Genomic DNA, 27,446 nt, shown 5'->3' on the forward strand with positions numbered 1-27,446 from the left:
AAGACCCATTAGCCATTTCTGAGTCAATTTCAGGTCCAACTGACAACTGAACTTGAGCTCAAATCGGCTCCGTTACTCCCCGTACAGTCCACGGCCCATTTTAGCACAACACGGAATTGGCACGACCCAACATGCCATGGGCCGTGAGCCGTGCCTGCGCCGAAGTTTGTATAAAAGTAAAACAGTTATACTCAATTGTACAACCAAATCATTAATTCTACAAAGCAATTAAGTTTAAAGTACAAATTATTGGATTTTTTTTTTCTATGTATAACTGTCTCTTTATTATTTGTTAAATTATTGTTTTTCTACCAAAACTAATAAAAAATACAATCTATTCAAGTTTTGTTTTGTAGTTGACTTTTGATTACATGTTGACTAATGCATTAGTTCAACATAAACTAATGCCAAATTATGCATTAGTTCAACATAAACTTTATTGTATCTTTTGATTACATGTTGACTTATTCATTAGTTCAACATAAACTAATGCCAAATTAACCAATGCAAGATGAACAACTCCAATTAAATGGCTAATCTTGTATGACGTATATATGGTAATGAAGTTAGTGTGCATGACATAATCGGAGTTGTACAATAAGGAGTATATATAATACTAATGTTTTTTGTTTTCAAGACGAAATATCAGTTTTAAATTTAAAATGGGGTCAGATAGAATAAATAAAATAAAAGTAGAATGCAGTTTGCTTGGATATTAGTAAAAGTCTGATCTAATCTTTATAAATATGATACTCCCTCCAATTCACTATGATCTTCCACATTACTTTTTGGGTAGTTTTTAAGAGAAATAAAATTTGTGGTGGAAAATGGAGGAAATGGAAAGTAAGAGAGGAAATGTGGGGTCACAAGTTCTAAGAACCACAAATTATAGACTAATAAGGAAAGTGGAAGATCTTAGTGAATTAGTCATTTAAGGAAATGTGGAAGATGTTAGAGAATAGGAGGGAGTAATATTTAACCCGTTTTAATATTAAAATGAATAATTTTTCATATAATATGCCAAATTAAGCCGTCAAATCAGTAATAAGGAACATTCTTTAGTTGAGTATAGAGACAAGTAAAAGATACAATAAAGTTGATGGACACATGACCTAATCTCTTTCTTTGATTTCAATTTGAAAATGATTGTATTTTATGTCTTCATCCTTGTTATATAACGACTTTTACCTTACAACTAAATTTGTGTAAGAGATTTACTTAAATCATTGCTAGTTTGAAAATTTGTTGAATTGAATTAGATTACGAAATTGATTTGGGGAATGATGGAGGGATTCCGATACAATAAGTAATATTTTTATATTGAAATTGAAAAGTAACTCTAATTATTTTCGTAAATACGGAGTATTTTTCATTTTCATAACTTTCTTATTTCTCATATATTACCTTCCAGTTCGTATTTTTTATTATCTCAATTTTTTATTATAGTAAATACGAGTAACACTCAGTTATTTGGTATATCTCCAAGCCGTTGAAATAATTACTCTTTTTTTATTTACTCTGTATAATTTATAATAGTACTTAGTATGTCTTTGGTCCTTTTTGGTAAAATTACGCGCGAGAAGATACTTGAAAAATGAGCTAATAGTTGAAAATTACGAGGATGAGAATAAACACTAAATCTGTAACACATCGTAACTAAGGAAAATTGAATGTTACAGAGAAAATTGTGAAAAGAAAAATAGAGAAAAAGTTAGGAAAATAAATTTATAAATAGCTAGTGTTCCTTAAAATGAAGGTATTCATCTTAATAATAAAAATCGTTAAATATTATAGTATTTTACATATATATAGAGGAAAATCTTTATTTTTTCAATGTATTTTGTTTTTTTTATTATTTCTCTTATATGAGTATATTTGACCCGTCTTAAGCTTATAACGAGTGTTTCCGTCTTACATGGGAATTTGTGATCGGATAATTCACGCGGTACCCCTGAAGTTGGCCACTTTGTACAAAATACCCAATTTTTTTTATCCCAACAACTTAAAGAGGCAATAACTCGTGTTTACGAACTCAAAAAGTGAAGATTTTTTTTTTTTCAAATCGATCATCTTTCCGAGTACTACGATTTGGAAAAAAAGTTTGACGAGTTTGGAACTCGTGACCAGGAGATATGCTCACTCAAAGTTTGTTCGGTCGAAAAAACTTTGACGCACAATAACTCCTAGTAGCGGAATCCAAATGCGACATTTTTTTTTCTCAAATTGTAGTACTCGGAAAGATGAGTGATTTGGAAAAAAAATTCGTCACTTTTGAAACTCATAAACACGAGTTATGACCTCTTTAAGATTTCCGGTTCAAAAATTTGGGTATTTTGTGCAAAGTGGCAAACCTTAAGAGTACCGCGTGAATTATCCGATTTGTGATTTACTCAAACAGAAGATTGCTTAAATGGGTCCCATATGTCTCCGCATGCGTGCATGCCAAATTGACCCTACCTTTGACCGGTTTCCCGCCACCCAATCCCATTTAAGCATAACGTCACGTAACTAACTTCTTTGTCAACTCAATTTTCAATCGCATTTCTTAATTGATCAATTCCTAATTCTACGAGTATAAGAAATCAATGTTACAATGATTTTAATTTTTTCTTCAAAGATTTGCATTTAATATTTCCATGAAAAGTTATCCGATCAGTATTAGACAGTCGCTAATATATATTTTTTATAAATATGTAGTGTATGTTTTTGTTAATGTATTTTAAGTTAAAAATACGCCACATAGGTAAAAATAGAGTTAACTTGGTTGTTTTTTTTTTTTTTTTTTTTTTTGGTGTACGAAGGACCGGCATTTTTAAAGTCCCCGGTGGACCGATAACCGCATGATTTGCGCAGCCTAGGGTTCGAACACGGGACCTCTCAACTCCTGCCCATTGGCAAGCTTTGAAGGTTAAACCCGATGCCACTAGACTCGCATCACTTGGTTAGAGTTAACTTGGTTGTGGGGGAGCGTTTGCATGTGTGCATGCTCGATATATAACATACCTAAAAGCATATGATGTTAACGGCAGTCAGAAGCAAGGTGGATGTTCGTCCACGTTCGAGTATATGGTCTCAAACAGTTTTTTGAAATGAGGTATCTCAAATTTATCTGATGGCTCTATATTATTAAACTAGGGATTTGATTGTCTACAAAATGTCAACCTTTATGTAATGTACACAATAAATATTTGTACTCTATAAGTCACTAAGTTTTAGCTGAGAATTTCGTAAGTTTTAGCTAAATTTTTCCGAGCATACTTTATATAATTACCCACCCGCCTCCCTTCTAAAAGTTTTCGCCCCTTAAGTTAAAATTCTGGCTCCGCCACTGACTATACGTCTATACAATAAAAAAATAAAGTACTAAAATTATGACGTGTTTATTCAAATTTGACAATGTATGGCAAATTGCCCAATAATCTAATGAAAAAATCTCGTGTAAAACTGTTTTACATGTAAAACCAATAAATAAAGGGTACTTTACAGGTATTCCAATAAACTGTTTTACATGTAAAACCACTTTACATGTATTCCATTTCCGTCTATTCAACTCCACTTTACAGGTTTCCTTATTTGGCTAAAAAAATGACAATTCTATCCTTATTGAAAATCTTTATTTACAAAAAATGCCACCCAAACCCCACACTTAACCCACCATAAAACCCCACATTTATGTTTTTTTTAATATTTTTAACCTCTTCTTTCTCTTTCCCCATATACTTTTAATATTTTTTTAATCCGTTCTTTAATATCTGTGTAAAAACCAAAGTTACAAAGTGGAGTTGAATGGAGGGAGTAACTAGTAATTTTAGAAATGTCTAACTACCGATTTTACACTAATTTTCTAATCAAATATAGCGACGTATAGTACGCGTCTACGGCAGTGTGAGATGTGTCATAGTCATGGAACAGGTTCGTTATCGGGTCAACTGCACCATAACCCATTTGAGTGCCTCCTAACCTAATCTCTTACGTTTTCTTATAGTTATTTTATTCTTGGAAATTTAGGTTAAAATCGGAAGTCAACTCCGGTTTAAAGTAAACACGCATTGATATCACAAAACTTTTTTAAAAAAGCAAGTTTTCTAAAAGACGGTATCTTAATAAGTTTATTGAAAAATTATTTTACAATTTTAAGAAAAAGTTGTAGTAATAAAGTTAATAAAATAGGTATAAATCATAATTAAAAATAAAACGGATATATTTACTCTGTAAATAGGTAAGAAATTATTATGTCAGGATCAACAACAAAAGCGTGTCACGAAATAAAAATAAAAGGGTACACGGAAGAATGATCTCTTAATAACTTATTAAAATACCGTTTCTCTCAAATTTTAATATTTAAAAAAACTTAAACATACACGAAAATATTTACTCGTATAAAATTAGAGTTTAGTAGGAGTAATTCTTACCCCTTTGGCGAAATCAGGAATTATAGATGATGAGTCATTTACGTTTCTCTTTTACCACATCGCTGTAAATTTTTAAATTAGAGAAACTTAACGTAAAATATATTTTGTCTAAAAATTTGTGGTTACACCCTTAATACCACATAATTAGTAGGGGTATTCACGATCAATTTGTTTAAACTGAATCGTGTGTTTTGTTAGTACGGTGAACAAAAGTTAAGTTTCATTTATAAATAGAATCGTTAACAAACCGATTGAAAAACGGTTTCTTTTCGGTTCATTCAGTGCACCGCTCAACCTCGGTTCAATTTTACAGTTAACTATGAACCGAACCGCTTGGCATTTGAAAAACTCATTCATTTTGAGAGTCAACCAAATCCTAATTAAAAATTAAACTTACACATATACAAAGAAATTAACCAAACAATCACCCTTAATATTTTTATAAGATCTGCCTTAATATTATAGGTCACTTAACCCCTAAAATGCGTAGCTAAACGTCCCATCACACCTAATTTGGGAGGTTATAATACTCAAATTTGCTTTAGGTTAAGATAGCAAATTAAATTAAATTAAAGTGTGATAAATATGAACCTAACATTATTAGTTTGCATTTTGTATTATCCCCCTAAAAGCAGGCTTATCCGGATAATCATCAATAATTAGAAATTAATATGCAAAAAGTAGTCAATACAATAGTCCCAATTAGTGACGTTGCAACATGATTATAATAAATCTAAGAGTCAAAAGCAACGTAGGAGGATCGATAATATAGTAGGATATATATTTAATTAAGTATCGATTGAATCTCAATTATTATTTTATGATTTTGGTTGGCATGGTCTTCTCAACAGGTAATATGGATTGGAAATTTGAGGATGACGGATTAATTCCTCCAAATTAACCAACTTTTAGAAAAAATATTGGCAATTTAACTGTTTTTGTAATTGTTTAGGAGGTTAAAACCCAATTAGACAACCCGATCTCGTACTATACTATATACCTAGACCTAGCCAACGTGACAGGTCAGCTTGGTCAGGCACAGCACATCATGCCCAGTTTTCACCAGTCTAGCTTCGGCAACCTCTAACTAAGGCCGGCCTAGGTTAGAGTCTCTTACTCCGCCCTAGACCATTATTACAAAATCAAAATAAATATTTAAGAAAAAAAACTATTTGGGTTGAGCGGCCCGAGCCGGACATGTGGGCGCTCAACCCGCCACCCCTTCCTCGTGGCCGATGTCGAGACTGTTTGACCACCTCTATATATACCTAGCTAAAATAAGACCACAATGATCCTATTAAACTTATTAATTTTGGAGTTCATCGATCCCCAAAAGGATTCAAATGGAAATAAATAAGTTAAAGAAAAGGGTTGAAGTTTTTCTTTGAACTTTACAATTTGACTTAATTTTGTATATGTGCATCAGAACTTAAAACTTACAAGTATACCCTTATTATTAATCTTATCCGTCAACTAAATCTAGTTACCGATAGCCATAAAATCTATATATATAATTCTATTTTTTTATTATTATCTACCATCATAGAAAATGCATCATATCCCATTTTCTTATTATCACATCAAAAATGTCTCCTCCCTTAGAACATGAGAAATTAAACCCAAAGGTGTCTATTAGTTACTACGGAGTATTAATTAAATAATAATAAATTACCCAAAAACAAACAAATATTTTCCACTCATAAAGTAAAGATTAGGTCATATCAATTAATTTTGTATTGGATGAGAGCTCTCTCCTATCTCCTAAAGTATATATTAATATTATTATAATATACTTTTGTCAAATGTCAACCACATTATTCCAAGTACATACCATACATCCTTTAGTCCTTACCCCATATAAACCGGTCTATATATAAGTAACACCTACATTCCCTTTGTGTACCAAATCAAATAGTCCTAATCCTTATCAACTCAACTCTTCCTCAATCCTCAAAAGTGTATCAAGTCGGAAATTTTGTGTAAGATTTAGTAAAGTGTGTAGGAAATAACACGTCCCTCTAAACAAGACATCACATACAAAAAAAAAAGTTGAGCATGGCACAAGAGTTTCAAGGTGGAGTTTGTGGCACTACATGGTGGAACAACCTTAATCTCTTTAACGGTGGTGATGGTGGCGGGTTTATGTCACCGTGCTCGGTGGCTCAATTTAGTGATGGTGATGGTGGTGGTGGTGGTTATGATATGGGAAGCTTTGGTTGGCCATATGAACTAATGAAGGCCAAATTCAATAATAATAATCAAGTTTGTGATGATGATATAAATAATAACTTGGATTTTTCAGCTGATTTTGATTCTTCTACACTTGATATTTTGAGCTTTGGCTTTTCACCTACTACTTCAACTACTAATTGGTCTCAACAAAATCAATTGTAAGTCTCCTTTTAGTGTTTCTCTATTAACAGTTATTGTGTGCAATCGTCGTATATATGATGCTAAATTAAAAGTGACCAATACACAATAACACAATTAAAGCATGACCACTGCTTTGAAAAAGTGATCATTTTTTAATAGTATAAGGTGATCGGTCACCTTTAGGCTTTAGGTTTTTAACATAAAATTGTCATTTTTAACTAAAAAATGCCCATTTTTAAAATAGTTATACCATACGATGATGTAAATTATCTATTTTTCCTTCAAAGTTAATATCCCTTTGAATACAAGTTATTAGTACTATTATATTGGTGTAAGTCTTGCTTGCGACGGGTCGCGGGTTGCGACGGGTAGTTTGTGAGAGGAAATGGGTAGAGGGGACAAAGGAGAGTCCCCCCATGTGCTTCCCCCACTCAAGGCAAATGAGTAATTTGTGAGGGGATATGGTATCCGTCTCTTATTTGTGACGGATACCTTCCGTCACAAATAAGAATTTGTGATTATATTGTATTAGGGTGTTAATTTTTGCAATATACATTTTTTTCATCGTAGTAAACTACTAAACTACATATCATTATTGTGGACTAAATGATTATTTTTGCTAATGTTATGTAGTTGTAAAGATGGAAATAATGAGGAAAATTATGCTTCAATATTACAAGACAACATGAGTTCAAGTTTAACTACATCAAGCAATAATAGTCTCGGAGATAATTCAAGTTTGACAAGTTTTCCGGTGTCTTCATCAGCTGCTTACTTGATTCAAACCCTATTCGACGACATAGACAACGAATCTCCACTATCCGTATTACCAAAACTCGTACCTGAAATAACCGACCCAAATAATTACGGGTCTATTAACGACATGTTTGGTAATGGTGGACAACAATTCTCCAATTGTGACTACAACAACATGACAACTTTAAGTAATATCCAAGCTAGCTTGTCGAATCAGGAATCAAACCATGGTGCTAACGTTACTACCAAGGTAAATATATTTTTGTTATTTGTATAGTTCATGTCATATCATATCGGGGCCCAAGTACATAATAATGGTAAGTGGGTAACCCATGTTTTAATTCGAATTTATATTAAGATTTCAAAATGTCATCTGGTTTAACTGGTAAGGAGTCACAAATATTGCCCTGGCCCACGTTCGAAAATATGAAGCTAGAAAATATTTTTTTTTTGTTACAAAGTTTAATTTTCTCAAGTATATTGAACGAACGTATGTCTACAATTTTTAGCAGTTAAAACAAGAAGATGATCGTCGAGAGATGAATAAAAATATGAACAATGATCAACCAATAGCGAAAAGGCAAAGAATTGAGACCCTTTCTCCATTACCATCATTTAAGGTACATTTATAATCTAATCAAGTATAATTTTCTAACAAATTCTATATTTCATGTTTAATTTCGTGACAATTGTGTAATTTGATGAATAGGTGCGTAAAGAGAAGTTAGGGGACCGTATAACGGCTCTTCAACAACTTGTTTCGCCTTTTGGGAAGGTATAAAAGTTTTACTAATTTCGTTTTTAGTTATTCTTATGTAAGGTCGTTTTACACTAAATTGCATAAAATGGAATAGTTATTCTATAAGAAAATTGCTAATCCTAGAAATGTTGTTTTTCTTCTTAATTTACAGACTGATACCGCTTCGGTTTTACATGAAGCCATTGAATACATCAAGTTTCTCCATGATCAAGTTAATGTAAGCATATTTACATATTAGGCGTATGCTACAAATTTAATACGGAGTATTAATTAAGCAATAACAACAACAACAACAACAATTCATGGAATCCGAGCTTTGTAATAAAGTATCTGAGCTTTATGTCAAAAAATATGAGCTTTATTAGAAAGTATTTGAACTCATCTGTGTGAATATTAAAAATATGAAATTTAAATTAGCTCCGAAAAAAAATACATATAAGCTTAGATTCTTATACCTTGGTTGTACAATACTCTATATATAACTGGATGTATAAACTTATCTATGTAGCAACAATGACAGCAGTGTCAGTAAATTGCTTAATTTAAGAAAACTTAAGAATGTTTGTTGATTTTTAATTTGCTTATTAATTTTACAGGTTCTAAGTACACCACATTTAAAAAATGGAGCACCCGGGCAACATCAACAGGTATACGACAATTTTCAAATAATATCGCGTATCAGTCAATTGAGTCAACATGCCTAGTTAAAACCTCAGCTCATAAGTTATATTCGTCTTAGCATGACCAAATTATAATCATACCAACTTCACGACTTGACATTTTATTAACGCGTTTATTATTCAGGTCATGAACGATAATGGAGACGTTAATAGCGATCTAAGAAGCCGAGGACTATGTCTAGTCTCTATATCAAGTACTTACCCCGTAACACAAGAGACACCAGTCGATTTTTGGACACCTACATTTTGAGGGACAATATCATGATAATTCTTGGAGCAAAGCAAGAGGCAAAGTGAATAAAGGAGACGTAAGGGTCCTTTTATTTTAAAGGGTACCTATATAGACATGACAAGAAATATGGTCGGCCCGTCCTTTATTTTAATGTAAAAAGTGACGATATGATGATGACAACGTTATATTATATTTCGCAAATTTGAAAAATAAAGGTGAACAATGTTAATGCATGCAAACGTATATAACATTGTTCACCTGTATTTTTTTTCGTGTGGACTACGCAATTGTTAGAAAGCGCAAAAAATTAATTAGGTATATGTGTTTTATGATTTAAGTTATTGTAATTATTATATTATATAGAGAAATGGCCAAATAGGTGGGTTAGGAGCAGGAACAAGTGCTAAAGGTAGTAGCTTGAATTGGTTATGTATGGTCTTGTAATTAAGAGCAATTTGATGTAATTTGTAGAAGTAATAATAATATAAAATAAAATGATAGAGTACAAGGATTTCTAATTAACCGCAAATTCTTGGCTATTTTAGTTTAAAGTTTTATACGGATATGTGTGACTATTTTATAGTTAAATGTAACCACAATGGTATAACATTATTATAATTTATGACAACTTATTTTTCAATAGTAGTCACATTTGATTGTAAAATGTTTACAAAATTCCGTTTTATATTGTTCAGATTAAAATGACATGTCTGAAGCAAGACCAACTGCTAACTAAGTGATTTAAGAATTATGGTGGTGATAATAATGAGTTATGAGTTATATTGATTATTTGACTAGCCGTTTACCACTCTTTGTAAGTACATTAAAGGAATTATCACGGTTGTTGAGGATGGATACTCCAATTAAGAAATTAATAAGTCTTTCTTGTGACGAGTATGTATATTCGTCATAAGTTTGTGACGAATCGAGTATAATCCATTTGAGTAGTTAAGATAAAAGTAAGAGTGTCTAGAGAATTACAAATAACTTACTTTTATCTATTTAAATGAGTTTTATTTGACTCGTTACAAGCTTGTGACGAATATCGCCGTCACAAAATCTGCTTTTTAGTCTAAGCAATTATCTTTCGTTAAGTCGAGTAAATTCCAAGTGTTTAATACGGAGTACGTAAAGTTGTCAGTCTTTCTTTTGTCAATGATTAAATGACGTTTTAGGCATGTGGTTCATGCATATAGAATTTCTGAGCAAAGAATCTAGACTACTAGCTCCGAATTAAAGTCAAATGTATTTCATTTGAGCTTCAAGGTTCGACCATCTAGGGCAATTTTTTGTTTTTAGATGGATTTTTTTGTTTGAAATTAAAAGGAATTAAATATCACATTTTATGATAGAATGTAAATATTTCGATAAAATGTTACCATCAGTTTTTTGTGAATATGTGAATTAGTTGTAATATTTTGGTATTGAATAGAAACTTTGTTTTAAAAAATGTTGACATTTTCTGGTCTTAAGATAAGACCGTCTTAAGAGAGACCTACTCATCAACTAGTATTCTAGTAATCATAGGGTGAGAATTTCAAAAGGTGAGAATTTAGAATCATTTAAATGGGCATGTATTCTAGGATTAAGCATGATATTTCATAGTTATAACAATAATACTAATGATAATGAGTATGATAATAATAAGTATAATAATAATTAACTGAGTTTTTCTATAAAAAGCTAAGTAGGGAAAAAGTTTCAAAATTATTTCATTAATTATGATAAATATGAGTTTGAAATCTAACTTATTAACATGTGTCATAGGGCACATGTTAATTTAATCTCAAAATATTATCGAAACCTTAGGAGAACCCATCACCAAAAAATGACATGTTGCTACTTCCAACTTCAGCATCATTTGATTGATTCATCATATTGATAAACCATTGATCATCTTCGAGTGGACTCACATGAGCGTCGACATTAAAAACATTATTGTTGTTGTTGTTGTTGTTGTTGTTGTTGTTGTTGTCAATGTTGTTACTGTTGAAGTTGATATTGTCATTACTTTCCTTTATTTCATTATTGTTCTTTTTGATCCCAAAAGAACTTTGATCATGAAAATTTGGCGCTGCAAAATTCATGTTGTAACTCATTCCAATTGGTGGCATACCTTGATTAAAACTTGCATGAGTACTTATCCCTGGAACATTTGTAGCAAGAGACAAAGAAATAGGATGATAATAAGTATAATAATGACTAATTTTCTCTCAAAATATTATCGGTACCTTAGGAGGACTTACCACGAAAAAATGGCATGTTGCTACTACCAACTCCGGCATCATTTGATTGATTCATCATATTAATAAACCATTGATCATCTTTAAGTGAGTACACATGAGCGTTGAAAATAGAAGCGTTGTTGTTGTTCCCAATGTTATTAATGTTGTAGTTGGAGTTGATATTGTCATTGACTTCATTCTTCTTTATGATCCCAAAAGAACCTTGATCATAATTAGGATTTATCATAGCAAAATTCATGTTGCAACCCATCTCAATCTGTGAAACTCCTTGATTAAAACTCGTAAGAGTTGTCATCCCTGGAAAATTCATATCAAGAGACAAAGAAATAGGATAATTAACAGTCTCATGATCAGCGACTCCGCCAACATAATTGTTAATCTCCATAAAATAGCGATCTACAACTTTACTAAAATCTAGAAGTTCCGTAAATGTAAAATCGTTAAAACTCTTATTTTTATCATCCAAAAACTCGCTCATAATCTTAATATACTTTCTTTCATAATTTTCAATTTCTAATCTCTTTAATTGTTGATAAACCCTAGAAATTTTATCAACAATATATGATTCTTGGGTATGCATTCTTTTGATTTGATCATCCATAGAGTACTCTTTGAAATCACAAATTACACTCAAAACTTCAGATATACAACTAGGAAAAGTGTGTGGCATATCTTTACTATTATCACTCTCATAAACAATAGCACATGCCTTAATATCACATAATATTGTGATTTCCTCTATCTTTTTTAGGAGATTTTTTGTTCTTCTCTTAAAAGCTTGTTTCCTAACTGAATTATTAACAATGTAAGAGATATTATTGGACACCTTTTTGCTAGACATTTTTTTCCTTAAGTTTGCCTTTTTTTTTACCAAGGAATGAGGCAAACTTATCTAATTTATATCAACTTTGTGGTTTAATTGGGTTATCAATAATTGCAAATGAGATTTTACTTTATTATAAATTGGCTAACAAATCCAAAAATTGTATATTTTTCTCTTTATAGGTGATCTTATATATTTAATTGTGTATAAAAAAGTCCTAGAATCGTTTCTGAAAAGAAAACAGATCATATGTAAATTTGAAATGTATCTGTGCGTATCAACCTGTTTACTATTTTCTTGGATGGTAAGGGAACCACAACCGCTATCTTTTTTGTCACGTGCCGAAGTGCGGTACTCAATTCACCGCCTCGAAATACGTGATAGACTACAAAACACGCATACCAAGCCAATCACCTTTTTGTTTATATGGGGCATATTCAAAATTTAGAAGACATAGTCTTAGTTCATATATAACTCCTACAAAATTGATTTTGGGCCTTAGACATTTGAGAATTTACCCAAATTTTAACTATTAGACTTTAGTACTTTACCATTATGCGAACAACCTATTTGTTACCGGATATGGATGTATGCTTTGTTAAATGTCAAATTAAAGGAGTAAAGATCCTTTCTATACATTTCTCTCTATTTCTTGTCCATTAATTACCTCTAATAGCTTAATATTATATACTATTACTTTCCCACAACATCATCCATTACTCTGATCGATAAATAGTTTTCAGAAATAATATAAATCGTTGAAACGAAATGAAGAGCTGGAAGAATTAAGAGGAACCAAATGTCTCACAAGGATAGCCCATTCAGAAGTCTAAGAAGGTTTCATCCACAAAAGTAATTAGCGGCGTGTAAAGTGACATACATGTGACACATTTATCTGGGTTAGAGTTAACTTTATACCGCACTCATATTTCACACATACTCCCTCTGTCCAAATCATTCGTTTTGCTTTGATTATATACTTTACATAATGATTAAAAAAAGGTAAACAAATAAAAGGGACGGAATTCAACCGAGCAACTCTCATCCACTTAACTGGGGCACTTTGATTTGGACTTAAACGATGACTAATTTGAATTTTAATTCATACATTGCTCTTGAAAAGCATTATCAATACTCTCACCTTAAGTTTTATTAGCTAAAAAATAATGTACCAATTTGCCTAATCAGTTAAACTACATCGAGGGCTCTTAATTAAGATTGCTTCGCAATTCAAATGTTCCTTAATCTACTAGATTATTACAAAATAACATATCGTATATGAAATATGAATACAACTTTCAATTCCCAATAAAGAATACAAAATACTCCTAATTAACAAAACAAATCGATTAACCACAAAATAACATATCAAATTTCTAACATGGATATAACTTCGAAACCACCCCTACTCCTACTTCTTTTATTAATGAAAAAATACAATCAATCAAAATAATCAAAATAAAAGAATAAATAAAATATGCTTCACAATCACCGATCCTTAATTAAGATCGCTTACCGAGCTAGTGTTAATCTATCACGATACCTCAATCTTAACGACCAGACTATATAAAAAATTTAGCCAAATTTAAACAAATTTTACTAATCTTTTTATCATAACCACTAACTAACCCTAAACAAATCTCTAATCCTCCTTTAATTTTCACCATATCCTTAACCTTTTCACTCAAACAACACATCAAATCCAACACAAAAACTCCGTAATACACCCCAGTATTATCCCCGTGGGTCCCACTTTTCTTCAGATATTTCAATAAAATATCTACCATTTCCATGTCACGTGACAGCAATTCTCCCCTACCTTCCTCGCACCTCGCTAATAATCCTAAGACCGCCACCTCACGGTCCACCTTGCCTTCCTTTTCATCCCGGTCCGACCGGTTTAAACCGGCACGGATGCAATTTAACAGAACCGGAATTGCACCGCAGTCGACCGTTCTCCGGCGGTTTTCTCGGATGTAGCAGATTGCGAAGAGCGATGTCGCAACAGTTCGTCGAACTTTTCGGTTGTCGTGTTTTAGGAGGGAAATTAGGGATCGGATTGCGCCGGGATAGCCGCCTACGGTGTTGCTGATTGTTCGAGAAAAGCACAAGTAAGTGATCGCGCCAGCTGCGGCGGTGATGACGGCGGAATCGCCGCCGCGTACGGTTGCGACGAGTTTCGGCAATGCGCCTTCCGCTACGACTGCGGATTTGATGTTGTTGTTGTCGTCGTTGTCGCGGATGATTTTGAGGAGAAGCGAGATCGCCGTTGAGTTGAGCAACGAGTTGTCCGAGTTAACGCATTGGAGAATCGCGCTGATTGCGCCGGATTTCGGAATTTGACCGCTGAGTCTAGGGTTTGCTTTTAGTTCTGCACCGAGTTGACTCAGCGAGTTGATTTTCCTATTCCATGTTTTCGCCGAGTTGAGTTTAGCGACGAGTGGAGCGAGTTGACTCAGTGAGTCCGCTTCCGAGTTGAGCGCGGGGACGGTCGGAGCGAGTTGACTCGGTGAGGGACTCGTTGAGTCGAGCTGAGTTGGGACAAATTTGGAAATTAGGGTGCGGAGGATGCGGTTGGGGACGAGTACAACAGGGTCAGGGAGGGGTAAATTCGTAATTGGACAGAAGCGGTTACCGCCGTCAATCCACCGTTGGATTGTACGACGCTCGAAAGTGTAACCGGAGGGAAGGATTACGGGGTCTAACATAATTTCCTGTGACATTGGACATCCGAAATATTCTGGTAACGGTTTCTCCATTGAATTTTCGTTTTGTTGACGGTGAACAACTCGATTTACAGTAAAAATTGAATTTTCAATTTTGAGTGTGAATATAGATTTACTAAACTGAAATTTCAGTTTTGACAGTGATTATAGATTTACTTATATAGTTTTGTAGGGTAAAAATTTTAGGAAATAATTTTTGTTTATCTTTTGTTTATTTAATATTATTTTGTTTAAAATTTTAGGAAATAACTTGAGTTGGACAATAGCTGTAATTTTCTAAAGAATCTTTCAACACTTAAATTTTTTCTAAAGAATCAAAACAAATTATTGTTACAGTTATATCTTGTCTGGAATTAAATACTAACTCATACATGAGATAAGCTTTTGTCGTTCCAAGTAGTTAATTCGTTTCATATATCCGTCTTAAATAAGAATTTGTGAAAATCAATAAGTCGCATGTAACGGGTTAACGAACAATTTATACAACAATTTGTTTAAAGCACATACAAATTCTACATGAATCATGAATCTTACATACATAACATTATCTTTCATGCCTAAAATACTTGGTCATACAAATAGTCTAATCATGTCTGCACAGGTGAACTTACAGAGTTGATAAAAACAGTGACACGTCTCTCAGCGGCCTTCAACGACAGCAGTAATGGATAGATCATTAACAGAATAAGCTCCAGGACGGGATGTCAAAGGATCTTCAGCATGTCGGCGGCCTCTGTGAATGAATGCTGGTTGATTTGGAGAAGGTAATTCCATGTTTGTGCTTAACATGAATACTACTTCTGACATTGTTGGTCTATCATCTGCACTTTCTTGCACACATAATAATCCTACTTGCATAAACTTCAATATTTCTTCATTGTCGGGATCTTTCAGTGAAGGATCCCCTATTTCTAGGGCACTTCCAAGTTTCCAAAGTTCCCAAACCTGCCCAAAATCGTTCATTAACATTACGAAAATATGCCATTAACATTATGAAATTGGTTACGAGCTAATAGGGTTACTCGATATCAAGAGTATAAGTGATATACGTGTAACTGTGTAAGACCATCTTCTCTACAAGACCTCTTGGAGCGATATTGTTATTGATAGGTGTTAAACATAGTTCATAACTCAGGAGTCATGAGTATCATCACTTCCTCGACATATTAGCTGTCTTTAGAATGTGATGGTGGAATGTCGGAAATGCTTCTCAGATAAGTTTAGGTTTACTTACATGACCAACCAAGTTGATGGATGGATTGTCGGGATATAATCCTGAGTTCTTCCTCCCAGTAATCACCTCTAGCATTAACACCCCAAAGCTGAAAACATCGGACTTAACTGATATCATCCCTTCCAATGCATATTCGGGTGCCATGTATCCACTGCAATAGTCGCAAAACAATCAAAATTATGGATCAGTTAATATAACTTACTTTTTCTTCCCAGAATGCGTTTGTATACTTAATAGACTTACTAGGTTCCGACAACCCTGGTTGTGTTTTCTTCCTTTTGCTCGCTTACAAATATTCTAGCCATGCCAAAGTCTGAAATTTTCGGAACCATGTCTTTGTCCAATAAGATATTGCTGGCTTTTAAGTCCCTATGGATAATCTTTAATCGCGAGTCTTGATGAAGATATAGCATCCCTCGAGCGATCCCCATTATAATGTCAACTCGTTTCATCCAATCCAGAGAGGACTTGTTCTCTTCCTCTGAAATGAAGTTTTATGCAAGCATATGTAAATAATGTGAGAGTGCATAAACCTAAAGAGAACTTAACATCGGGTTGCCAGCGGTCATCTGCCCCTCTAACATTGAATAGGCCGTAGTTTTTGAGACGGAACATGTGTAGAGCTAGAGCATATACTTACTGAACATGAATGAATCCAAGCTGTTGTTAGGCATAAATTCATAGATAAGCATTTTCTCGTCTCCTTGAACACAACATCCTATGATCTTCACAAGATTCCTGTGTTGAAGTTTAGCAATTAGCCTAACTTCATTCTTGAATTCGTGAATCCCTTGCCCTGAGTTTGGAGCTAGCTTCTTGACAGCAATTTCTTTCCCATTGCGCAATCGTCCCTGAAAACAGAAAATTTTGTCCAACTGTAAATGCACAATTTCTGAACAAACGGATCCTTCGGACAATACATGCCTTAATGATTTCCCTAATAAAATTATACCTTGTACACTGATCCGAAGCCACCTTCTCCAAGCTTGTTATCCAAACTGAAACTATCTGTGGCCAAAGCGATTTCATTTCGCGTATAGAAAGGTAACTCTTCGCTTGAATCTCTTTCGCCAGCATCTTTTGTCCAAAGGGACTGTTCCCTTTCTTCTTCCCTGTCTATGAACAGGTTAAATGGCTAGTTAGTGTAGAGCTTGACATGAAAATATAAATACTTTTGCCAAAAGTATTTATATCTCGTACAATCGGAAAGAGGTTTACTAGATCTAGTACCCATGCTATTGCCATGAAAAAACCTTTCATCCAAAAGTCTAAGCTAATGGTTTAGATCCATTTTCATGGTCGCAAAAGCAAAGAATTTCGGAAAAAAGTAAGTAAATTTGATGGCGGTACCTCTTTTCTTCCCCTGATAGACAAAAAGTCCTACCACGGAGATTAGAATTATGCAAGTCAGAACACCAATGGGTATCAGTATTTCTTCTAACCTCTTGTGTGCTAGTATACCTTTTGAATTAGTGTATTTTGCTGCAAAAGAGAGAGAAATGTAAAGTAAATCCTTAAGACTTAATTAACATTTGGGGATTCCTTAAATTGTCAAGAATCGAAGATGACGGATAATTTCTAATTCACCAATCACTGTTTCATTATCTTGCTAACTACACTGAAAATTTTCTCTCTAGCATACCATGTCATCACATTGGTTTTTCTGTACAAGAAATATAAGCCAAATTAGACGGTAAAGTCGTTGAGAGATGGTAATCAGAACCTGGGTTCAAAGTCAGTTAACATCATAATTGCGTACGGAGTATTTACCAAGTAGTGTAGATATATAAATTCTAAATGAATTTCATACCTAACATAATTGCATCAGTTCGGAAGTAAACATCCTGGCCCTGATTGGGGTACATTCTGACATCAGTTAACTGTTCATAGAACGAAATGCATCCACTGCCTTCACCACTGTCATCCGCAGCTGTGTAGCCCATGCAAGAGCAGTTTCTGAGACACGCTTCTTCACATTGTTTTAAGGTTGAGGTCTTATTCACGGTAGCTTTAGATGTGTCTGGCAATTTAACACTTGATAATTTCAGGAATCCTTCTCCATTCCTGCACATTGACCTGTTGTCTTCTCTGATGCAGCCTTGTGATCCGTCTCTCAGGTACAAATCTTTTGGCGATTTTGGCTGATACCTGTTTTGATGGTAAAAGACATGAACATTGATATGATGTGTAGGACAGTAGGGAACTGAGTAACGTTTAGGTCGAGTTTGACTCTTGTGAGGTATATCCCGAGGATTTGTTTAGACATCGGAATTTTAACCCGTCAAACGTGTGCCTGCCAAGTGCTGCATTCCGGTTATTTAAAAAAAAAAATCTCATGGTTTCCTTAAAATGAAGTGTGAGCAGTTAAACTTAAATCTAATTGATACTAGGGAGAATCTTGTGCTTCGGTTGAGATGGTTAGTTAGCAAAGTCCTAATTAGACCTAACAACTGGGTCAATCGAGTTGGATTTGGGTCGGCTCTAATAGGGCCGGGTCATTTATGGATCTGGGCGGGTCATTCTCGGATCAGTTATTACAAAGTTATTTTAGGGATAAAGCTCAGTTTCCAATAATAAACATTTGGGTCGGTCAAGTTCAAGTGTCGGGTCAAGTTATTCGGGTCAGGTTATTCAGGTCGAGTCAATTTTGCCAGGTCTAGTTCTTACCAATAAAGACATAAAAGTAGTGATAAAATTGAATTTAGGATGTACCCAGGAAAACATGAACACTGATATTGGTTGCCACTGTCAGGATTGCAGTTCCCATAATCACCACACTCACCAAACTGATCACACAGCTCCTTCGGGGCGGTCCAAAACACGATCCAGCGTTTCGTATCCTCATGCCATGTTTGTCTTTGGACAGTTCCAGAAACACCGTCCACCACAAAAATCGAAATGATCATACCATTAAAGATATAAGCCTTGGTCATATCAGGCACCCCACTCCATCTCTTCCCAATCCATGGACCCGACCGCCATACAGGACTTAAACCCTGGTAGAGAAAGAACTGTGGTGAGCCATTGGGGTCCACCTTGAAGGTGTAGTTTCCTGGACTTGGATCATTTATGGAGCTCCAAGAGGTCAGAAAACGGTTCAATCCGTTTCTTTTGTCCAGACCAAGCTTCATTCCTGGTAAGAACGTGTCTGTCGCGTGATCAAAGCTCTGCCATGCTATAGTTTTTCCATTATCTGATGATAACACCAAATTACCCGAGTTTAACAACTTTAATGATGTGCTATTACTGTTATTCTTTGCTGCAGGAGTCGCAACATTTGTCGACCAAATGACAGATTTCTGAGACGAAATTTGAGCATTCCCATCTTTACTGATTGAGAACACTCCCTGTAAATCATTGACAGGTTTGTCTCTGTTCGCAACCCAAACCACAGTTTGTGTCGAAACATTGGTGAACCAAATTCCGACATACTTAAGTGTTAAATTCCCGCAGCTAAAGAATCCTAACGTGTACTTCCCGCCACTGGAGATCAACACATCACCTTCTTTCCGAGGATTGCTTGGAGTTATTGTGTCAATGGAACAACTCAACTGTACTGTAAGTAACAAAACCAGAACTCTCAAAATCATTTCTCGATTATTTCGAAAATAATACAAACTAACCAACCTGATTAAACATAGTATGTGGTATTGTGAATGTGAACTATTATGTAGAAAAGAAGTTTATTTAATGATCTAGTGAGATATTATACCTCTCTCTCTCTAAAAAAAAAAAAAAACCTCTCTAAAAACCTAAAAACCTAGCCTCCATTATTATTTGGGGGCTTCCATCGATCATCCATCGATGGTAAGCCCCACAAAAGCTTTCTTAAACATCTAATTTTATGCAGATCTATCTTATTTTCAATAATAGTCTCCCTTTTGGTGAGATCTGTTGTTCCGTCCCTTCTTTCGGGGTTTTTCCATTTTTTCGTGGGATTGTTATCAATATAATAAGTTTTAATCGACGGGGAGATTATCAGATTTGTTTCGTGGATGAATACATCAAGACGGCTACACTGTTTCCCTCCATCAAGAAGGATGCAAAGACATCGATTATTCATAGATTCAAGAAATTTATGATTTTGGAGCGGCAGTACCATTACTACAAGATTTAGATAGTTATTTTGAATGTATTTTTTACGTTAGCAATCTTGATTTTTCTTTGTCTATTTGTTATCTTCATTGTAACCTACGTCTAGTTGATTATTAATGAGATGACAATTTCAAAAAAAAAAAAAAAAAAAAAATGATCTAGTGAGATATTAAATCATAGGACCAGCATATAGTATGACACTTGACACCCGTAAGTAATAGGAATATTTATAATAGTTGGGCCTCAACCATCACCTTAAGGTTTTGGTTGAGTTGGTTCATCTATCATGGTATCAGAGCCAGTGTTCGAATCCTGGCAACCTCAAAACCCCTCAAACTCGAAGTGGAATACCAGCACACGGTACGGGGGAGTCGGTGCACAACTAACCACTCTTCAAGCCCAATGGGCATTTGAGTGAGGGAGCGTAATAGGAATATGAGAAAATTGTTGATTACAGCCTTTTAAAAATCACTTTTTGAAAATTACAGCCTTATATAATTTTTTTTGAAAATTACATCCAAAATATTACTTTTCTTCTAAAATTGCACCAACTTGAGGTTTTTGGTGATTTTTAATGATGTTTTTATGATGTTTGGGGTGATTAATTGGTTTGTGTCAGGGAGAGGTAAGAAATCTGGGTAAGTAGGCTCTCAAATAATAAAGGATACATCATAAAAACATCATCAAAAATCACCAAAAACCTCAAGTTGGTGCAATTTTAGAAGAAAAATAATATTTTGGATGTAATTTTCAAAAAAAATTATATAAGGCTGTAATTTTCAAAATGAGGTTTATAAAAGGCTGTAATCAACAATTTTCTCTAGGAATATTTATAATAGTTGAGCCTTAACCATCACCTTAAGGTTTTGGTTGAGTTGGTTCATCTATCAGTAAGTCTTCCTTAGGACGGCAATATCCATCTTAAGATGAAATCAAGTAAAAATATCCTTCCACTTCCACTTGTATATATAGGATAAACTTTTTATTAGTATCAGTGTCTTCATATCCTCCTTTTGTTTCATCTACAATACTTGACCTTTTTTAAGTTTAAGACGAATATTGTCGTCTTAATATGGGTAAAAAATTGAAATGTAGCATTTGTTTATGATTTTTTAGCAACCTCAACTGTCAAAAAAGCATGGACTTCAATGTTATATGGTTTGACTTTTTAAATCTAATCCAAGAAACTAAGATACCCCACTAATCTTTAAATGCGGCGCAAAGTCAGCACAGTTTACGAGAAATGAGAAATTCAAGCCCGGGACTTATTATCAGTTGTTACAATATCTCGGTCTTAACCACGAAATCAACCTATGTCAAAACTTTTGCCAAATTTAATCCGACTACACGCAAGTGGTATGTACTTTACCCGTCTTAAAGCTCAGGACGGCTACTGCCGATTATCGACCTAGTGACATAAATATACTCCAACCACAAAACTATTTCCGTTGGTCCCACTTTTCTTTGAATATCTCAACAAAAATATCTACTAGCTCCCCATCACTTGTCAATAATTCCTTCATTCCTGGAATGAAGGAATTCGCTAACAATCCTAAACCGCCACCTCACGGTGACACGGTCCACCTGGCCTTCTTTTTCATGGATTAGACCGGACTGTTTTCGGTCAATTTCAAAATGTAGGTTACAAAAATAATACTCGTATGTGTTGAAAAGCCGTTTTATACGAGGATTTGTTTTAAACATATGTCAATTAGCTTAGTTGGTAAAAAAACCATGAAAAACGGTGCTCCTGATGTGGTTAAGAATTCCGTTAACATAAAAACCGCTCTTGTGGCTCTTTATACACACAAAAAAAAAAAAAAAACGAGATTTTGTGTATTAGCTCCTTATACGGAGTACATAACATGCAGGCATTCACCTTTCATGCCTAAAAATACCAAAAGTCATATACAAATAGTCTAATCTTGACTGCATTACAGAGTTTCAAACAACAGTGGCTCATCTCTCAGCGGCCTTCAACGACAGCAGTAATGGATAAATCATTAACAGAATAAGCTCCAGCACTGGATGTTGAAGGATCCACACTGTGTCGGCCGCCTCTGTGAATGAATGCTGGTTGATTTGGAGAAGGTAATTCCATGTTTGTGCTTAACATGAATACTACTTCTGACATTGTTGGTCTATCATCTGCACTTTCTTGCACACATAATAATCCTACTTGCATAAACTTCAATATTTCGTCACTGTCGGGATCTGTCAGTGAAGGATCCACTATGTCTAACGCACTTCCGAGTTTCCACAGTTCCCATACCTGCCCAATATTATGCATTAAATTATGAAATTGGTTACGAGCTAAAAGGGTTAGTCAATATCAAGAGTATAAGGGATATACGTGTAAGACCGTCTTCTCTACAAGACGGTCATGACTATCAATCTATCATCACTTCCTCGACAAATTAGCTGTCAGTAGAATGTGACAGGGGAATATCGGAAATGTTTGATGAGTTACGCTTACTTACATGACCAACCAAGTTGATGGATGGATTATCAGGATATAACCCTGAGTTCTTTCTCCCAGTAATCACCTCTAGCATTAAGACTCCGAAGCTGAAAACATCCGATTTTACTGAAATCATCCCTTCCAATGCATATTCCGGTGCCATGTATCCACTGTAATAGCAGCAAAACAAACAAAATTATGGATCAGTTAATACAACTTATTTTTTCATCTTAGAATGCGTTTGTATACGTAATTGACTTACTAGGTTCCGACCACCCTGGTCGTGTTTTCTTCCTTTTGCTCACTTACAAATATTCTAGCCATGCCAAAGTCTGAAATTTTTGGAACCATGTCTCTGTCCAATAAGATATTGCTGGCTTTTAAGTCTCTATGGATGATCTTTAATCGCGAATCTTGATGAAGATATAGCATCCCTCTTGCAATCCCCATTATAATGTCAACTCGTTTCATCCAATCCAGTGATGACTTGTTCTCTTCCTCTGAAATAAAGATTTTCACAAGCATACATGGATAATGTGTAAGTGCATAAACCTAAAGAACTTAACATAGGGTTGCCGAGCGCTCATCTAACCCTTTAACCTTATATAGGCCGTAGCTTTTGAGACGGAACATGTGTAGGAATCAACTGAAGAAACTTACTGAAAATGAATGAATCCAAGCTGCCGTTAGGCATAAATTCATAGATAAGCATTTTCTCGTCTCCTTGAACACAACATCCAATCATCTTCACAAGGTTCCTATGTTGAAGTTTAGCAATCAGCCTAACTTCATTTTTAAATTCATGAATTCCTTGTCCCGAGTTTGGAGCTAGCTTCTTGACAGCAATTTCTTGCCCATTGCGCAATTGTCCCTAAAAACAGAAAGATTTATAGAACTGTAATAAATACACAATTTCTGAACAGACGGATCACTCAAACGACACATGCCTTAATGATTTCCTTAATAAAATTAAACCTTGTACACTGATCCGAAACCACCTTCTCCAAGCTTTTTATCCAAACTGAAATTATCTGTGGCCAAAGCGATTTCATTTCGCGTATAGAAAGGTAACTCTGCGCTTGAGTCGCTTTCACCTGCATCTTTTGTCCAAAGTGATCGTTCCAATTCTTCTTCCCTGTCTATGAACAGGTTAAATGGCTTGTTACTTGTTAGTGTGGAGCTTGACACGAAAACATAAATTCTTTTACCAAAATGGACTGTTTCATATAGTCGGAACACAAATTCTTATTTCAGACAGCCATATCCGTCTGAAATTGTTAGACGGATACCATTTCCTCTTACAAAAAACCCATTTAGGGTGTGAGTGGGAAAGCACATAGGGGTGTCCCACCACCCATGTGCTTCTCACTTGTGAGAGGTCTTATTGCGGTCTGAAATAAGGCGGTCTGAAGCAAGACAAACTGCTTACCAATAGTCTAAGCTATTGGTATAGACCCGTTTTGATGGTCGCACTAGAGAACCAAAGAATTATGGGGAAAAAGTTTAATTTGATGGCGGTACCTCTTTTCTTCTTCTGATAGACGAAAAATCCTACCGAGGAGATCAGAATTACGAAAGTCAGAACACCAATGGCTATCAGTACTTCTTCTAACCTCTTATGTGCTAGTCTGCCTTTTGAATTTGTGTATTTTGCTGCAAGAGAAAGACGAAGGGAAATTAAAAACGTAATACTCTATTTACTCGAATAAAATGCAAATCCAAACTATTCTATGAATTAGATTAGATAAAAGAAAAATGTTTTTTTATACCTACTGTAACTGCGTCAGCTCGGAAGTAAGCATCCTGGCCCTGATTGGGGTACATTCTGACATCAGTTAACTGGTCATAGAATGAAATGCATCCACTGCCTTCACCGCTGTCATCTGCAGCTGTGTAGCCGGTGCAAGAGCAGTTTCTGAGACACGCTTCTTCACATTGTTTTAAGGTTGAGGTCTTGTTCACGGTAGCTTTAGACGTGTCAGGTATTTTAACACTTGTTAGTTTCAGGAATCCTTCTCCATTCCTGCACATTGACCTGTTGTCTTCTCTGATGCAGCCTTGTGATCCGTCTCTTAGGTACCAGTCTTTTGGCGATTTTGGCTGATACCTGTTTACATGGTAGAAAACATGAAAATTGACAGAATGTGCAGGACTGTAGGGAACGGAGTAACTTTTAGCTCGAGTTTGACTCTTGGGAGTTGTATCCCGGGGACATGTTGCAGACATCGGAATTTTAACCTGTCAAACGTGTGCTTGCCAAGTGCTGCATTCCGGTTATTATATATAAAAATCTTGTGATTTGGTTAAAATGAAGTGTGAGGGGTTAAACTCGATTCTAATTGATACTTGGGACCCGTGCTTCGCACTATAAGTTTTTTTTTTGGGTCAATCAAAGCGTGCACGTAGTCGCATTACAATATAGGGGAGGGGGGATTCGAACCTGGGACCTATTGTCCACAATACCTCCGTCTTAACCACTAGATTTGTAAAGACATAAAAGTACTGATAAATTTAATTAGGATGTAGTTGTACCCAGAAAAACAGGAACACTGATATTGGTTGCCACTGTTAGGATTGCAGTTACCATAAGCGCCGCACTCACCAAACTGATCACACAACTCCTTCGGGGCGGTCCAAAACACGATCCAACGTTTTGAATCCTCGTGCCATGTTCGTCTTTGAACTGTCCCAGAAACACCATCCACCAGAAAAATCGAAATGATCATAGGATTTAATATATCATAGGTTACAGAAACCTCATCAGGGTTGCTGACAAAACTATAATTAAAGATATAAGCCTTGGTCATATCAGGTACGCCGCTCCATCTCTGCCCGATCCATGGACCTGACCTCCATACAGGATTCGAACCCTGGTATAGGAAAAACTGTGGTGACCCATTTGGGTCCACTTTGAAGGTGTAGTTTCCTGGACTTGGATCATTTATGGAGCTCCAAGAGGTCAGAAAACGGTTTAATCCGGTTCTTTTGTCAATACCAAGCTTCATTCCTGGTAAGAACGTGTCTGTCGCGTGATCAAAGCTCTGCCATGCTATAGTTTTCCCATTATCTGACGATAACACCAAATTACCAGAGTTTAACAGCTTTAATGATGTGCTATTAATGTTATTCTTTGCTGCAGGAATCGAAACATTCGTTGACCAAATGACAGATTTCTGAGACGAAATTTGAGCATTCCCGTCTTCACTGATTGAGAACACTCCCTGTAATTCATGGACAGGTTTGTCTCTATTCGCCACCCAAACCACAGTTTGTATAGAAACATTGGTAAACCAAATTCCGACATACTTAAGTGTTGAATTCCCGTGGCTAAAGAATCCTAACGTGTACTTCCCGCCATCAGAGATCAAAATATCGCCTTCTTTCAGAGGATTAGTAGGAGTTATAGTGTCAATGGAACAACTAAACTGTACTGTAAGTAACAAAACCAGAACTCTCAGAATCATTTCTCGATTATTCTTTTTGTCACGAAATTAAATGATAATTTTGAATGTAAGACAAATTAACCAACCTGATTAAACATAGTATATGGTATTGTGATTTGTGAATGACTGAATGTGATCTGTGTTATGAAGAAAAGTTGGTGTTTTTAATAATCTGTTGCTTTTTATTTAATGATTTAGGTGATATGTCAATGTAACTTGCTTATCTATTGACATAAAATCATAGGACCAGCATATGTACTGCTATTGGATGATTTATTTAATGATTTAGGTGATTTGTTTATGATTTTTTAGTAACTTCAACTGTGTAAAACATGGAATTCAATGCTTTGTGTGACACCCTTTGGACTTTTCAAATCTGGGTAACTAAGATGATCATGGTAAAATTGACCTGCCCTTTCCGTATCCGACCCACCATCAAACTCATGACTCGTAATCCGAATTGACTCGAATCAATATGACCTGACTGAGATGCTTATTGTTGCCAACTGACCAATGAACCGAATCCGAAATGACACGATCCAAGCCGAATCCTCGTTGACCTGATTGTCAAGTCTAAAGTTATGTGACCTGATCCAACCTGGTTGACCTACACATGTCTTAGTCAAGTTTGATGTTTTAATTCGGTCAGGATGAATACTTATCGGGTCAGGATGAATACTTATCGGATCAGTCGTCTTTGTTCTTTGTTATCTTGAATGTTGTCATTCGTCACACACGTCGTAATCTCGCGACGTTACCCAAGCGTCACCCTAGGTTTAATCAAACGAAAGCAAAAGGACGACATATATAGACAGGTAAAGAAGTGAACCACGTAACATATACGTATAATGTAATTAAATAAGCAACAATAATCCTCTGTGGCTGTGTTCATAACAAGACTATGAATAGTTGACATATACATTAGAGTTACATCATAGGTTGGCAGATAATTTGTGCATTAACTACATATCTATCTACTCCAACTACATCTACAGGTGGAGATCAAGTTGTAGGGACATAGATCAACTACTATAAACGGATTTTCTAACGTGGGTTCAAGGTATTTGTGGGTTCAAGGTATTTGTTAAGAGTAAATTTGATAAACGGATTAATTGGGTCGGGTTTGGATCGGATTAATTCGGGTTCGAGTTGTTCAAGTTTACAAGAATTCGGGTCGAGTCAGGTCATTTCGGTTTCAGGCCATT

At 35.1% G+C, this 27,446-nt stretch overlaps 3 protein-coding genes and 1 long non-coding RNA gene across 9 annotated transcripts; 2 read left to right on the forward strand and 2 right to left on the reverse strand.

The window, feature by feature from the left end:
- Window positions 1–6,212: 6,212 nt before the first annotated feature.
- On the forward strand, window positions 6,213–9,731 carry LOC141593990 (transcription factor bHLH112-like). 2 transcript variants are annotated; one of them, XM_074414205.1, is made up of 7 exons: window positions 6,213–6,802; window positions 7,419–7,791; window positions 8,054–8,161; window positions 8,251–8,316; window positions 8,453–8,518; window positions 8,898–8,948; window positions 9,106–9,731. In XM_074414205.1, the coding sequence occupies exons 1-7, from the start codon at window positions 6,468–6,470 to the stop codon at window positions 9,229–9,231; spliced, it is 1,125 nt and encodes a 374-aa protein (XP_074270306.1). In that variant the 5' UTR covers window positions 6,213–6,467; the 3' UTR covers window positions 9,232–9,731. The 2 variants fall into 2 exon arrangements, with proteins under 2 accessions (XP_074270306.1, XP_074270305.1); XM_074414204.1 differs by having other exon boundaries at window positions 6,322–6,802; window positions 8,051–8,161.
- A 4,346-nt stretch (window positions 9,732–14,077) lies between these two features.
- Window positions 14,078–26,412, forward strand: LOC141596008 (uncharacterized). 5 transcript variants are annotated; one of them, XR_012522366.1, is made up of 9 exons: window positions 14,079–15,025; window positions 15,610–15,772; window positions 18,291–18,359; window positions 19,181–19,378; window positions 19,508–19,606; window positions 19,696–19,800; window positions 22,278–22,428; window positions 25,611–25,808; window positions 25,938–26,412. It is a non-coding gene; the product is annotated as an uncharacterized LOC141596008 (long non-coding RNA). The 5 variants fall into 5 exon arrangements; XR_012522368.1 differs by having other exon boundaries at window positions 14,083–15,025; window positions 18,340–18,401; XR_012522369.1 differs by lacking the exon at window positions 18,291–18,359 and having other exon boundaries at window positions 14,081–15,025.
- On the reverse strand, window positions 15,443–19,917 carry LOC141596007 (G-type lectin S-receptor-like serine/threonine-protein kinase At1g11410). The gene is made up of 8 exons (XM_074415999.1): window positions 18,955–19,917; window positions 18,053–18,390; window positions 17,593–17,724; window positions 17,195–17,358; window positions 16,883–17,093; window positions 16,486–16,723; window positions 16,243–16,393; window positions 15,443–15,953 (listed from the first exon to the last, which is right to left on the reverse strand). The coding sequence occupies exons 1-8, from the start codon at window positions 19,830–19,832 to the stop codon at window positions 15,648–15,650; spliced, it is 2,418 nt and encodes an 805-aa protein (XP_074272100.1). The 5' UTR covers window positions 19,833–19,917; the 3' UTR covers window positions 15,443–15,647.
- On the reverse strand, window positions 22,094–26,262 carry LOC141596006 (G-type lectin S-receptor-like serine/threonine-protein kinase At1g11410). The gene is made up of 8 exons (XM_074415998.1): window positions 25,331–26,262; window positions 24,568–24,905; window positions 24,320–24,451; window positions 23,774–23,937; window positions 23,459–23,669; window positions 23,061–23,298; window positions 22,818–22,968; window positions 22,094–22,609 (listed from the first exon to the last, which is right to left on the reverse strand). The coding sequence occupies exons 1-8, from the start codon at window positions 26,260–26,262 to the stop codon at window positions 22,304–22,306; spliced, it is 2,472 nt and encodes an 823-aa protein (XP_074272099.1). The 3' UTR covers window positions 22,094–22,303.
- Window positions 26,413–27,446: the final 1,034 nt, after the last annotated feature.

The sequence above is a fragment of the Silene latifolia genome, chromosome 8, assembly GCF_048544455.1.
Source record: "Silene latifolia isolate original U9 population chromosome 8, ASM4854445v1, whole genome shotgun sequence".
In the NCBI taxonomy this organism is placed as follows: Eukaryota; Viridiplantae; Streptophyta; class Magnoliopsida; order Caryophyllales; family Caryophyllaceae; genus Silene; species Silene latifolia.

What these genes read in the sequence shown, in the direction of transcription:
- LOC141593990 (XM_074414204.1), top strand. Translation starts at nt 6,468, where the DNA reads ATGGCACAAGAGTTTCAAGGTGGAGTTTGTGGCACTACATGGTGGAAC. An exon ending in TGGTCTCAACAAAATCAATT is followed by an intron (nt 6,803 to 7,418) that starts GTAAGTCTCCTT and finishes AATGTTATGTAG; the next exon opens with TTGTAAAGATGGAAATAATG. An exon ending in CTCCATTACCATCATTTAAG is followed by an intron (nt 8,162 to 8,250) that starts GTACATTTATAA and finishes TTTGATGAATAG; the next exon opens with GTGCGTAAAGAGAAGTTAGG.
- LOC141596006 (XM_074415998.1), bottom strand. Translation starts at nt 26,262, where the DNA reads ATGATTCTGAGAGTTCTGGTTTTGTTACTTACAGTACAGTTTAGTTGT. An exon ending in CAGTGTTCCTGTTTTTCTGG is followed by an intron (nt 24,906 to 25,330) that starts GTACAACTACAT and finishes CCATGTAAACAG; the next exon opens with GTATCAGCCAAAATCGCCAA. An exon ending in CTTGGATTCATTCATTTTCA is followed by an intron (nt 23,299 to 23,458) that starts GTAAGTTTCTTC and finishes TCTTTATTTCAG; the next exon opens with AGGAAGAGAACAAGTCATCA.
- LOC141596007 (XM_074415999.1), bottom strand. Translation starts at nt 19,832, where the DNA reads ATGATTTTGAGAGTTCTGGTTTTGTTACTTACAGTACAGTTGAGTTGT. An exon ending in GCTTCGGATCAGTGTACAAG is followed by an intron (nt 17,094 to 17,194) that starts GTATAATTTTAT and finishes TTCTGTTTTCAG; the next exon opens with GGACGATTGCGCAATGGGAA. An exon ending in ACCAGGGTTGTCGGAACCTA is followed by an intron (nt 16,394 to 16,485) that starts GTAAGTCTATTA and finishes CGACTATTGCAG; the next exon opens with TGGATACATGGCACCCGAAT.